The sequence below is a fragment of the Miniopterus schreibersii genome (assembly GCF_964146895.1).
Source record: "Miniopterus schreibersii genome assembly, chromosome: 2".
Lineage (NCBI taxonomy): Eukaryota > Metazoa > Chordata > Mammalia > Chiroptera > Miniopteridae > Miniopterus > Miniopterus schreibersii.
Genome location: NC_138102.1, coordinates 173,408,774 through 173,420,731, shown reverse-complemented (window position 1 = coordinate 173,420,731; position 11,958 = coordinate 173,408,774). Strand labels below are relative to the sequence as shown.

General features: G+C 40.0%; 1 protein-coding gene across 1 annotated transcript; it reads right to left on the bottom strand.

Moving 5' to 3' along the window:
- Nucleotides 1–2,196: 2,196 nt before the first annotated feature.
- On the bottom strand, nucleotides 2,197–11,300 carry SPIC (Spi-C transcription factor; the record flags this gene model as incomplete). The annotated part of the gene is made up of 6 exons (XM_081128487.1): nucleotides 11,253–11,300; nucleotides 9,816–9,841; nucleotides 8,924–9,017; nucleotides 7,890–8,002; nucleotides 5,639–5,750; nucleotides 2,197–2,624 (listed from the first exon to the last, which is right to left on the bottom strand). The coding sequence occupies exons 2-6, from the start codon at nucleotides 9,816–9,818 to the stop codon at nucleotides 2,197–2,199; spliced, it is 750 nt and encodes a 249-aa protein (XP_080984613.1). The 5' UTR covers nucleotides 9,819–9,841; nucleotides 11,253–11,300.
- Between the last annotated feature and the right edge of the window lie 658 nt (nucleotides 11,301–11,958).

The following is an 11,958-nucleotide window of genomic DNA, read 5'->3' as shown; positions in this document are numbered from 1 at the left end:
GGGAGAAAATGTTGATGGAATTTTATTAAGTCATTGACTGAATGATTTGTGATGTAAACCCTCTTCAATTCCTCTTTGCCATCCTCGGTAAAAATTTATGTTCTTTATTCATGTTTTTTAGTGGGAGAGTGAGAGTAATTGTTGAGTCCTGCTTCCATGTTAGCACTAACTGAAACTGTCTTAGTCTATTTAGGTTGCTCCAACAGGATACCACAAACTGGGTGGCTTATAAACAACAGAAATTTAGTCCTCGGAGTTCAGGAGGCTGAGAAATCCAAGATCAAGGTACCAGAGCACTCAGTGTCTAGTGAGGACCCACCTCCTATATCTTCACATGGTGGAAGGGAAAGGAAAGCTCTCGGGGGATCGTTTTTGTTTGTTTGTTTTTTTAATATATCTTTATTGATTTCAGAGAGGCAGGGAGAGGGAGAGAGATAGAAACATCAATAATGAGTCATTGATCGGCTGCCTCCTGCACACCCCCTACTGGGGATCAACCCCGAAACCCAAGCACGTGCCCTGACTGTGAATCGAATCGTGATCTCCTGGATCCTAGATCGATGCAATACTGCTGAGCCATGCCCAGCTGGGCTGGGGATCTCTTTTATAAGGACACTAACCCATTCATGAGGGATCCACTCTCATTACAAAATCACCCCCCAAAGACCCCACCTTCAAATACCATCACACCTGGGGTAAGTTTCAACATGGATTTGGGGGGGGGTACCCATTCAGTCCATAACAGAAACCCACTGGAGATGGCCAATATCAAGTCAGCCTCCATTCAGTCACTCTAGATATGCTGTGGGTTTTTAAAATTTCTAAGTTTATTTGAGTAACATTGGTTAATCACATTATATAAACTTCAGCTGGACAACATTGTAATATACCTGTATTCTCAATTGTGTGCTCACCACTCAGAGCCTAGTTTCCTTCAGATACCACATATTTGACCCCCTCTACCCTTTGTCCCGCATCGAATCCCTTCCTAGCTGAGTTTGCTCTGTTCATTGCCTTTTGTGTCGTAACCCACACCCGGTCTTTCTTAAGCATCCCCGGGGAAGGAAGGGCACCAGGGGGACACGCAGGCAGAGGAGCCGGAATGCTGCGAACCGGATCGGGCGGCCCGGGGCTCTCGGCCGGGTGAAGTGGCCCGCGTGGCCTGGGAGCTCGCGTGGTTACACGGTGGCACAGGCATGAACCTGCCAAGCAGGTGGCAAGAAGCCAAGTGTTTCTTCCCAGGGCTCCTTATGGAATGTGGGGATTAAACCATAGCTTTCAAGCCAGACTGACTGAATTCTGGTTTCTCTCTAGGATTAGCATTTGCTAGTTTCTATCATTTATTAAAGTCTTTTTCTTTTTCCTTTCAACTGTTCCAGTTTGGTCTCCACTGGGCTAGTTCAAGGGAAAAAGGAGATTGGGTTCCAAGGTTGGGCCAGAGAGATTATGGGACAAGAGCCCCTCCCTGTGGCTGGGTGACAGGAGAGCAAGAGACATTAGCTTTTGGATCTCCCCTATGGAAGGGGGAAATGCAAGGAAATAATTTGTGGGAAGTATTAGCTTTCCTTAAGCTAGGTGGCGCTTTCCTTAGACCACCCTTTCTTTGGCACAGGGTTACAGACCATGAGATCTGAAGTACAGAGTAAATGTTAAGGTCAGGCTAGCCGCTGAAGGTGGTAAAGCCATTAAATGTATTTTTAGCATGAAATAAACACTATCATCGCAATCAGTTTTGGTTTGGTTGCTAACGCCATCAGATATCAGCAATTTCTTTTGTTTAGTATGGCAGGGAAGTATTTAAATAAATATATAAATCAAGTAATCTCTTCTGGCATTATTAATCTAGAAGTATCGCATCGGCAGATAGTAAGAGCAAGGGCATTTAGTCTATGCTTCAAATGGGATGTGATCATTTTATCATTCACTGGCAGAATATCTCACCAAGTTGCTATAGCTTATATGCTAGTTAATAAAAAATAACAATGAAGTTCTTTTTCCCCTTCAGCAATTGTGATAAGAGAAAAATCCTGAAATTTGTAGGGATTTCTATTTTATTTTATTGAATTTATTGGGGTGACATTGGTTAATAAAATTAGATAGGTTTCAAGTGTACAATTCTATAATACATCATCTGTATATTGCACTGTGGGTTCAGGGATTTCTGATGTTAGGAAATCATAATATGTAAGACTCTATTTAGCAATCAGGGTAGCTGAGCTCATGGTAATTGGCATATGTATAATTACAATTTGCATTCCAGTTACTTAAACTTAGATATCCTTGATCAGGTTGAACATACTGTGAGTAGATGATCTCTTTTTCCAAGAAATAAGACGGAGAGAGTCTTTGGAGAATGGCCTCATTGAATTGGTAAGTGAGTTTCCTCCGGATTTTGGTGATTTCCCCAGTTCTTCCGTAATTCCTCAGTGCCCTGGCCATTTTCTGGTAGGTCATGGTCTTCCGGTTGCCTTTTCTTTTGCCCCAAAGTTGGGCAAGTTTTTCTTTGTTTTTTGATACAAACTGAAAGATGCCTTTGGTTTTATCTACCCACTGAATACAGGACGCCATCTCGGGGTTGCACAGGGATTCATGAAGGTATTCGAACAGTCGGAGCTTCTTCCGGCCTAAAATGGGGGGAAACAATGTCAGACTCCACTGATTGCTGGCACAGCCTTGGGAAGGGTTTGTTGAGTGACTACAGCGTGAAAAGCTGGCTTGGGACCTGTTTTCTTCCTACACACCCCCTTAGGCGTGCATTTAGGACATTACTTGATGGGACTTGAAAGTCAGGATCTGTTTGACTTATTGGAAGTTTCAACTGGACCTTTCTTTGTTGGAGAAGTTGTCAGAAATTCTGTACCATCCTTGAATGAAAAAGGGAAGCCTGGAGCCTCTTTACTTGAGTCTCCCATTTGTCATGTGGCCTTTTTCTGTAGTTAAAATCTTAGCTAGTATTCTTACGTCAAATGTTAAACTTTCTACAGACCAACAAATCCTGAGCAGAATAGATGGCAAGGTTATTGGTTTTGAAGCGAAGCACCAAAAGCCATTTTCAGAAAGCAAGTCATGTGAAGATCTTTATTCAAATGAGTTGTCAAATGAGGTAAAAAGTATGAATCTATTTTGTAAAATGGGAAAACACCATGCAGAGTGAAATCAATTAACAGAGACTTAGGTAAAAATGTGAACTCTGGATCTGCATAATTTCTTGAAAAATAAAGTATAGAAAATGAAGTGGAAAATGTGAGAATGTCTTCATGACATTTCGGTATTATCTATGAACAATGACAATGGGGTATTTTTCATTGCTGTTACATAAAATGGTACTGCCAGAGCTTATATCTCTTTAGGAGCATAGCCCTTTATATTTCAGAATTACTAGGCAGGAAACTTTGGGAAGATTTGTTGTGGTTTTTGTTTGTTTGGTTGATTAGATTTCTGTAGACAAACAGAGCAAAAGTGACAGCCCATTTTGTGACTTCTGAATTGGCCTCTAAATGCCATCCCTCACCAGATCTGTCAGGAGCTAAAAAAAAAATCCATGGCCAAATTCCATTTCCCCCTTGAGAGAGTAGAATAGTGAATTCCAAAACTGCTTTAAACAGCCTCTGGGGAGTAACACTCTTGCATCAGTCATCATTCATCCAGAAACCTCAAAGGTTTTTACAAAGATTATCTTTTGTGTTGTATTATCTTGAGTTTATGAATTGAGAAATGAAAGGGACTTACCAAAAACAAATCATGAATCAAAGTCACAACCTTAAACAAACTCTCTGCCTCTCATCCAGTGGTCAAGTCAATTATAATGGATCTTCATCTTTTTTAAAAACATGTTTATATTTTTATTTTTTAAAAATAAAAGTATCATATCCTCATGGTGAATGATTAAAACAGAAGCATAAAATGAAAGTAAAAGTTCTAGTCTATCCTGCATATTTCTAGAAAGTGTTTTTCTTTATCATACTATTTTGCACTTTTTTTAGTAAGTGATGTATCATAAATTAAATCATAGAACAATACAGAGATTAGCTATAGGTAGAGGAAATACCAAACTATTATCAATGTTACTTCTGAGGCATAGCATGGGGGAAGGAGGAACATTTCCATTTATTCTTTACATACTTCTGAATCATTTGAATGTTTAAAAAGTGAGTATTATTACTTTTGAACTATGGAATTAAAAAAGATTAAAACAGAAAAGTAAACGGATTTTAGAGTTTTTTCTGTATCAATATAGAAGGTATGCGTTTACGCCTTTTAATAGCTATGTATGTTCTACTTTATGCCAGCACTTTTTCTCCCAATAATGAATTCCCAGGTTATTATTTCATTCAGTTTCAAATATGTCACTATTTCGGGTCAAAGATGAAGCTCTAAACAGAAAACAGTAAATGACATGCCCCCTAATGGCAAAGATCCACAACAGAAAACATCACTGAAAAGATAAAGGCTTCATACCTTGGACTGAGTTAGTAGTTAGTTATTTATATTAAAAAAAAGGGGGGGGGGTGACAAGCTAAACAGAGGTAGAAGTGTTACTCTCCTTATATTAAATTACTGCCAGAGTCACAAATTTATTTTCTGCATGATTTTTTTATACATTATTCCTCAGTGAATTAGAATTATTACTGCACATTTAGAATTTTATAGTTGTAAGATACAGCATACCATTTTTTAAGTAACAAAGCTAATTTTCCCCCAAAATATTTACTTAAAATAATTTTAAGTAACTATGATCAAATATCATTTTAAAAAATGGCATTGTAAAACTGAGGTGCATCTTATATATCTGTGTACCTTATACACCAAATATGGTAGGTGGGTTCCCATCTTCTTACTCTCACAAACAACATTGCGAGGAACATCCTAATAGATATATATGTATATATGCACACACACAATCTATGGTATTTTGAGAAATTATCCACAGTGCCAGACTATAGCATAATGCTTTACATGGGTTTTCTCATTTAATTTTTACAGCAATCTTACAGTGTCTGTACAATTATTATAATTTGTTTTTTGAATAAAGAATGTCTGGTACAGAAGGTTAAGTGATTTGCCCAGGCTCACACAATTAACCCAGAACTCAGACTCAACCACTGTGTTACACAGTCCCTAAGAGTCAAACTTTGCGGCAATTTACACTCCCTTCAATAGTGTGCACGAACGTGTGTGGCTTACCTCTTAGCCATCTGAGCAGAGCCTACTTTTGCCCATCTGCTAGGTGATATTATCATCATCTTAATTTATAAAATCAGGGTTTCAAATTTATAAAATATCCAATTATTATGGAACCTTTTTTGCAGAAAACTTAAGATGATTTCTATCCCAAGGACTTCACAACTGGAAGAAGATTCTTAAAATAACTTGTGAAAAAGTTCCCCTTCTATACCTAAAATATAATATATACACATTATTTATTTGTTTGAGCCAAGTGGACACTTCACAGCTTCGTAATATCTCTATGAAACTCTGGGAGGGCTTGGAGTGGTTCAGCCTGAGTTAAATTATGCTCAGTCGTGATTAGAGAGTATTTTGCAAACACAGTTCCAAACTCGGGTAGGAGACCCCCTTAAAGCTGCTTTGAGGGATACCTGGTTCTTTCACCTACACAGCGAGGGCTGGACCCACGTACCTTTGCCTCCCTTTTGCTGGAGAACAGGAGCTTGCACCAGCAGCTGGTTGTCAGGGGTGTTCTGCAGAGATGGGTGAAAGTTGCCTTCAAAACAGAGGTCCGCGGCACTGCTCTACACAAACAATGCAGCAGGATGTTAAGTGGGACTTTCCGTGTGGCCCCAGTTGGTGGCTAAAGTCAAAAGCTGGGGGCAAAAAGAGTGTTAAACGTCTCCCACATTCTAAACGGCACTGCCCTCGGCTGCAGCCAGATGTGCCCCAGGGCAGAGCAGGGGTCTCTGGGCTTCTGAGGGGTTCCACGGTCGCCTCCCCCTGAGAAAGCACCTCCCGCCACGAGAGGCGGTGCACTGGGTGTGCCCGGGTGTGGGAACAGAGTGCAAGCAGGGCAGCCAGAGGTGGCAAGTAGAAATGCTGGGCATCCTGTATTTTACCTGCCCACCCTAAGTGGAAGCAGAAGAGCATTAGCTGGAAGCAACCCCCCCCTTTAAAGAAATGTCTCGTGGAAAGGCCGAGACTAAACAATTTACAGGGTCAGAAAGGGGCTTTTTACACAGCACGGTTGCAGGTAATGACTGAGAAAAAAGAAAAGTCATTTCCCAGTTCCCCCCCACCACGTTCAGACCGCTTTAATAAGACGGAGACATTAGCACAACGCAAAGAACACATGAAAGGAAAGACAGATGGTGGGGATGCTTCCTTTTGCAGGAGGCTGCTAAAATATAAATTAATTGCTCCCGTACGTGTGGTTAGCTCTGAGCTTGGTGGGGAGGAATAGAGCAGGTTAATACAAAACTGTAGGTGAAGCCAGTGCAGGGGACGTTTGGGCCGCTGCCCTGTGGCTTTTAGCGGCCTAGCATAACTTTTATGCAATTTTCCAGATGGACGAAAGAGAAGCAGTGATGTCAGAACCTTAAAAATGCCTCCTCTTTATAGAAGTCATTCACACCAGTCTGCAGCTAGGTGAGGAGCAATGACACAGGGCAGTTTCCTTCTTTTTATTTATTATTATTATTATTATTATTTTACAGATGTCTATTTTATTTAAAAAGTTACAAGCAGGTGGACTGCAGGGTGGTCTTACAAAATGACAAGAATGAAACTTATTGGAAAAATTTTACTTTTGCAAATCTTTATAGGTCATTGTTCAATATTTGTCCTTGATATTTGAGATTTTTACCTTTCGTTGATAAAGTTACAGTACATTAGATCCATGAAAATAGGCTACATGATTTTATTTGCAGAGCCCTACTGCAGTGATTTGAACAATTCCTGAACAGGTGCCATAGTAAAGACAAGACATATATTGCATTTAATATTAATTTATTTTCCTAATAAGCAACTTGACATGCAGTCAACCAAAGAAGCTAAAATAACTTTTGGTGTCTTCTTAAAATGTACTGGAGAAACCACCTTTAAATCACTTTCCCCTGATTCCTGTGATCCTACGTGAATTCAAGTGAAATTTGTTGCTGAGGTTAGTGACAGAGAGAGAGGGAGGGAGGGAGGGAGGGAGGGAGGGAGGCAGAGGGAGAGAGAGAGGAAATGAGGGTAAAAACTACCCATAGGAAAGAAACACTGTATAAAAAATCCATCTGCAGAAAATTTAAATCCTCATGAATTATTTAATTTCTTTAGATTTCACACAGCTAATAAAGATGAGCCACAATCACTTGGCCTACTTTGAACTGAAGCAGTTTCCTTCCTGACAGCGTTGCTAATCATCACCCTCTTTGACTTTCAAATTCACACCCTGATGGTGGCCAGAGCAAGCATTTTCAGGCAGTGCTGTCTCTTTTTTTCTCCTTTATCTTTATTGTTGAAAGAATTACAGGTGTCCCCCTTTTTCCCCATTAACTCCTTCTACCCTGCACCCAGCCCCCACCCCAGGCCTTCACCACACTATTGTCTGTGTCCATGGGTTGTGCATATATGCATATAAATTCTTTGGTTAATCTCTCCCCTCCCCACCACACACACCTCCCATTCTCTCTGAAATCAGTCTTCTTCATGCTTCTATGTCACTGGATCTATTTTGTTCCTCAGTTTATTTTGTTCTTTAGATTCCATATATAAGTGAGATCACGTGATGCTTGTCTTTCTCTGCCTGGCTTATTTCGCTTAGCATGGTATTCTCCAGGTCCATCCCTGTAAGCTGGGTTTCAGCTAGCCTAGGCCAAGTGCCAAGGGGCAGGCCGGTGCGAATAGGAAATGCGCCTGTTACTGAGGGGCGGTCTCCTGGTACGTGTACTCACTATTACGGTTCTCCAGTTATAGACAGGTTCCTCTGAAGGCACCAGGCCATAGCAGCTGGGGCTTCCTCTGACATGAGAATAGTGGTTGATGAAAGTCAGGTAGTTTTTGTAATCTAATTTAAAAACAGAAAGAAATTGAAAAAGTTAAAGTGTACATTTGTGTGTGTGTAGGATATGCTTCTATAGGCAATTGCTCCTTTATCACTTTGCATTTCCCTGTGGTGTTTATTGCATTATGCTGATGTTACAGATAATCTTTTACAGATTCCATTTCTCCTACTAGAGTGCATGCTCCTTGCAGGTCGAGATCCCATGATTTCTCTTATCTTGGAACTTCCCTCAGTACCCTGTGGAAACTCAGTTGTTAAAATGCCTGCCTCTCATCTAAACTATACGTCTGCAGTCTATAGGCTAATGGGTAAGAAAAAATAGCACACTTATTTTTCCAAGTAGAATATATTTTGGGTGTGTGGAAGGTCTTTAAGATAAATTAAAGCCCAGCCAGCATGGCTCAGTGGCTGAGGATTGACCTGTGATCCAGGAGATCGCAGATGGATTCCCAGTCAGGGCACATGCGGGGGTTTCAGGCTCGATCCCCAGCAGGGGGCGTGCAGGAGGCAGCCGATCAATGACTCTCCTCATTGATGTTTCTCTCACTCCCTCTCCCTTCCTTTGTCTGAAATCAATAAAATGTATTTTTAAAAAAAAGATAAATTAGAATAATCGAAAAGCCCTTTCTAAACAGTAAAAATTACCTATCTATTAGTAAATAAAATGTCAACAAGATAAGAGTAATAAATACTTCCATGTCTTAGTATTCCTGTGTGGAATGCCGTTCTCTATTTTCTCTGCATTTTATATGTGAGATTTTAGATTTATTCAGGCTAGGTAACCCTGGATGCATTTTGCCCTTGTTAGAATTCATTGTAACCGCGCCGGGTACAGATTGTCTTCTCTGTTCTGAGCACTACTCTTGCACGTGTGTGTTCCCGGCAAGCCGTGCGCCGTAGCGGCAGAAAGGGAGGGGATTTTACCTGGGGTGTACTGAAGGTCTCCAGATGAATGTTGCCTCAGCACCTCAAAAGCATCTTCAAACGCTTGACCCAGCTTATCTTGTTCAACACAAGCCTGTGAGAACAATGGCAGAACTCTACAGAGTTGGGAAATTACCAATTGGACTTAATTTTTCTGACAGGGAGGGGGTTTCTCAACCATGGCACTGCTGACATTTTAGGGTGACTGAGTCCCTGTTGTGGGGGGCTGTCCTGGGCATGGCAGGATGTTTCGCAGCATCCCTGGCCTCCAACCGCTCCGAGGTGCCTGCAGCGCTCCAAAGGCTGTGACGACCAAAAATGTCTCAAAGATATTCAAATATACCCTGAAGGATAAAACCAACCCTGCACGCCCAGCCGGTGTGGCTCAGCGGTTGAGCCTCGACCTGGGATCCAGGCGATCGGGGTTCGATTCCCGGTCAGGGCACAGGCCCGGGTTGCGGGCTCGATTCCTGGTCAGGGGCGTGCAGGAGGCAGCCGATTAATGACTCTCTCATCATTGATGTTTCTCTCTCTCCCTCCCCCTTCCTCTCTCTGAAATCAATAGACATACTAAAAAAAAAAAAAAAAAAAAAAAAATCCTGCTTTAGTATTATTTAGAAAGCAGTATTCATTCTGTAGTATAGTATTTAACATTCTTGTAAAATTTTAGCAAGGAATTGTATCTCTGGAGACTGATTTGGAAAAAGGGATCGAGAAATTATCTTGAATCAAACAGAATCGGAATCATTACTTTAAAATGAAATACTCAATTTCAAAAGCATGTCTCTAGTAGAACCGCTGCGCAAACATTTCATACTCTCATCACTCTGATCCATATATTTTATTTTCAAAATGAAGGATGAATAAAGAAGATTTTTAAATGACAACTTACCATACTTCATTAATAAATTGACAATTCTGAAAAAGATTGAGATTTAAAAAATGAAATTAAATAGTGACTCTACTTAATTTACCTCTGAATTAAAAGATCTTACTCCAAGTATTTCTAAAACTGTGTTATATAAGCCAAAATTACCATCTAAATCTTATTTGATAAGTGAAAGTTTTCTTTCTACAAAATTTTCTACAAACATATTTTTGCTTTTCTATCATTACAAAACTTCTTAAATTTAAAAAACTAAGTAGAGTTAATTACCTAAACAGCTTAACTTATAAAAGAATATGGAAATAACTCAGGAATATATTTAAGTATCTCGAAAATTTTTTAAGTATTTCAAAATTCTGAAAATCAAAATCAGTTTTACCTTAGCACAGCTATTGTTTATAGCAGTGATTTTTTATTTAACATTTCTGATGTTATATAGCCTTTGGAGAATCTGGTGAAAGATGTGTTTTCTCTTATGAAATGTAGAATTACATTACAAATAAAATATACCTTTTGAGACCCATCCATGGATTTTCTAAAATCCTGAGTTAAGAATGCTGGTCTATAATTTTATATTACTTGCTTTTTTTAACCCTGTAAGTAATTTATATTTTGTTTTAAATAAACAATTATCACACAGATCCACATTAAATGTTTTTTAACTCTATGTTCTATGAAACTACACACACAGAGAAAAATCCACATAATAATAAAGAGCATGTGGTGGATCCAACATTATTTATCATTTCGTTTAGCACACCCAACAACTATTTATACAGGTTCTTAACATTTGTTCTGCAAACACAATGAACTTACTCTAATATTTAACACCGCATAATACAATGAGATGACAGAACCTAATGCTATTATTAGGCATATCCATAACATCAATCTGTCAAACATCTGAATTCTATCCAGCTCTTTGAAATCACTGTATCATGTCAGTTAAGAGAATATGAAAAAAAGGCCATTCTAAAAGGTAACTATGGGAGGTGCTGGACTAACCTTGTTGTGGTCACCATTATCTAATATTTGCTTATGTCAAATTATTATGTTGTATACCTTAAACTTACACAATATCATATGTCAATTATACCTCCATAAAGCTGGGGAAAAATGTATTTTTCAAAAGCCACGTTAATGACTTTCAATTAAATAAACCTCGACTCATAAGCGCCAAAGCAAATACATGAGTTTGTACTTTGAATTAAATGCTTAAATGAAACCACTCTTTTCGACTACAGTACCCCACAAGACTATCACAACTCTCAAAAGTAGCAAAGTCAAAGGGAAGAAGGAAGCTTGAAAACGTATTGATCACTCAACTGCTTAGTATTTCTTGTATCAGAGCAGACAGTCAATAAAAAACACGCATTAGGCCAAAGGAGAGCACTAATAACAGTGTTCACAAGGTATTTTGAAAAGCATACGCTGGACACTTACCAGGAAGACACTGCAACCCTTTACAAAGATGTTCAACCCTTTACAGACTCACTGGCAGAGTTGCATTAAATAGCTGTTTTTAAGGAAGTGCTACAAAAGGGGATTTTTTTTAAAAGATACAGTGTCTTCATAATTTGAATGTCATGATATGGCCAGTAGACACCAGGGGCTATTATTTTGAAGAGGCGTAGACTAGTTTGTATCCTATGGGCCAAAAGCACTAGAACCAAGCCCACGAAACCCCCACCCGGCCTCGGTTGCCGCCCGCAGGCCCTCAGAGCCGCGGGAGACCGCTGACCTGTGCAGGGCTCGCCCATCCCCTTTCATTCCTATTGCTTCTCCCCGATCCTGTACCTGACATTGCCTTTCTGGCTCGGACTGTTAGCAGCATCACTCTGATCTCCCGAACCCGGCTCTTTCTCCTCAAACTCCTTTACTCATGCTGCCATTCACTGATGGCCTTACTCAGGGATCTTAAAGCGTAGGCCCTTGCCCTGGCATTCGAGGCTCCTCATTCCAGCCTTAGTTTTCTTGACTACTGTTCATTTAAGAGGAGGAAATGGGATCCATGCGATGGCTCTCCCTCCACACTTAGATGCACTAGGGGCTCCGAAACGGATGGGTGGCGACCTAGTTCTCTTAGTTAGCTTGAAGGTTTCATTGAGATGGCTTTTGGCGGCTCTGATGAAAACTATGGGGTGCTCCC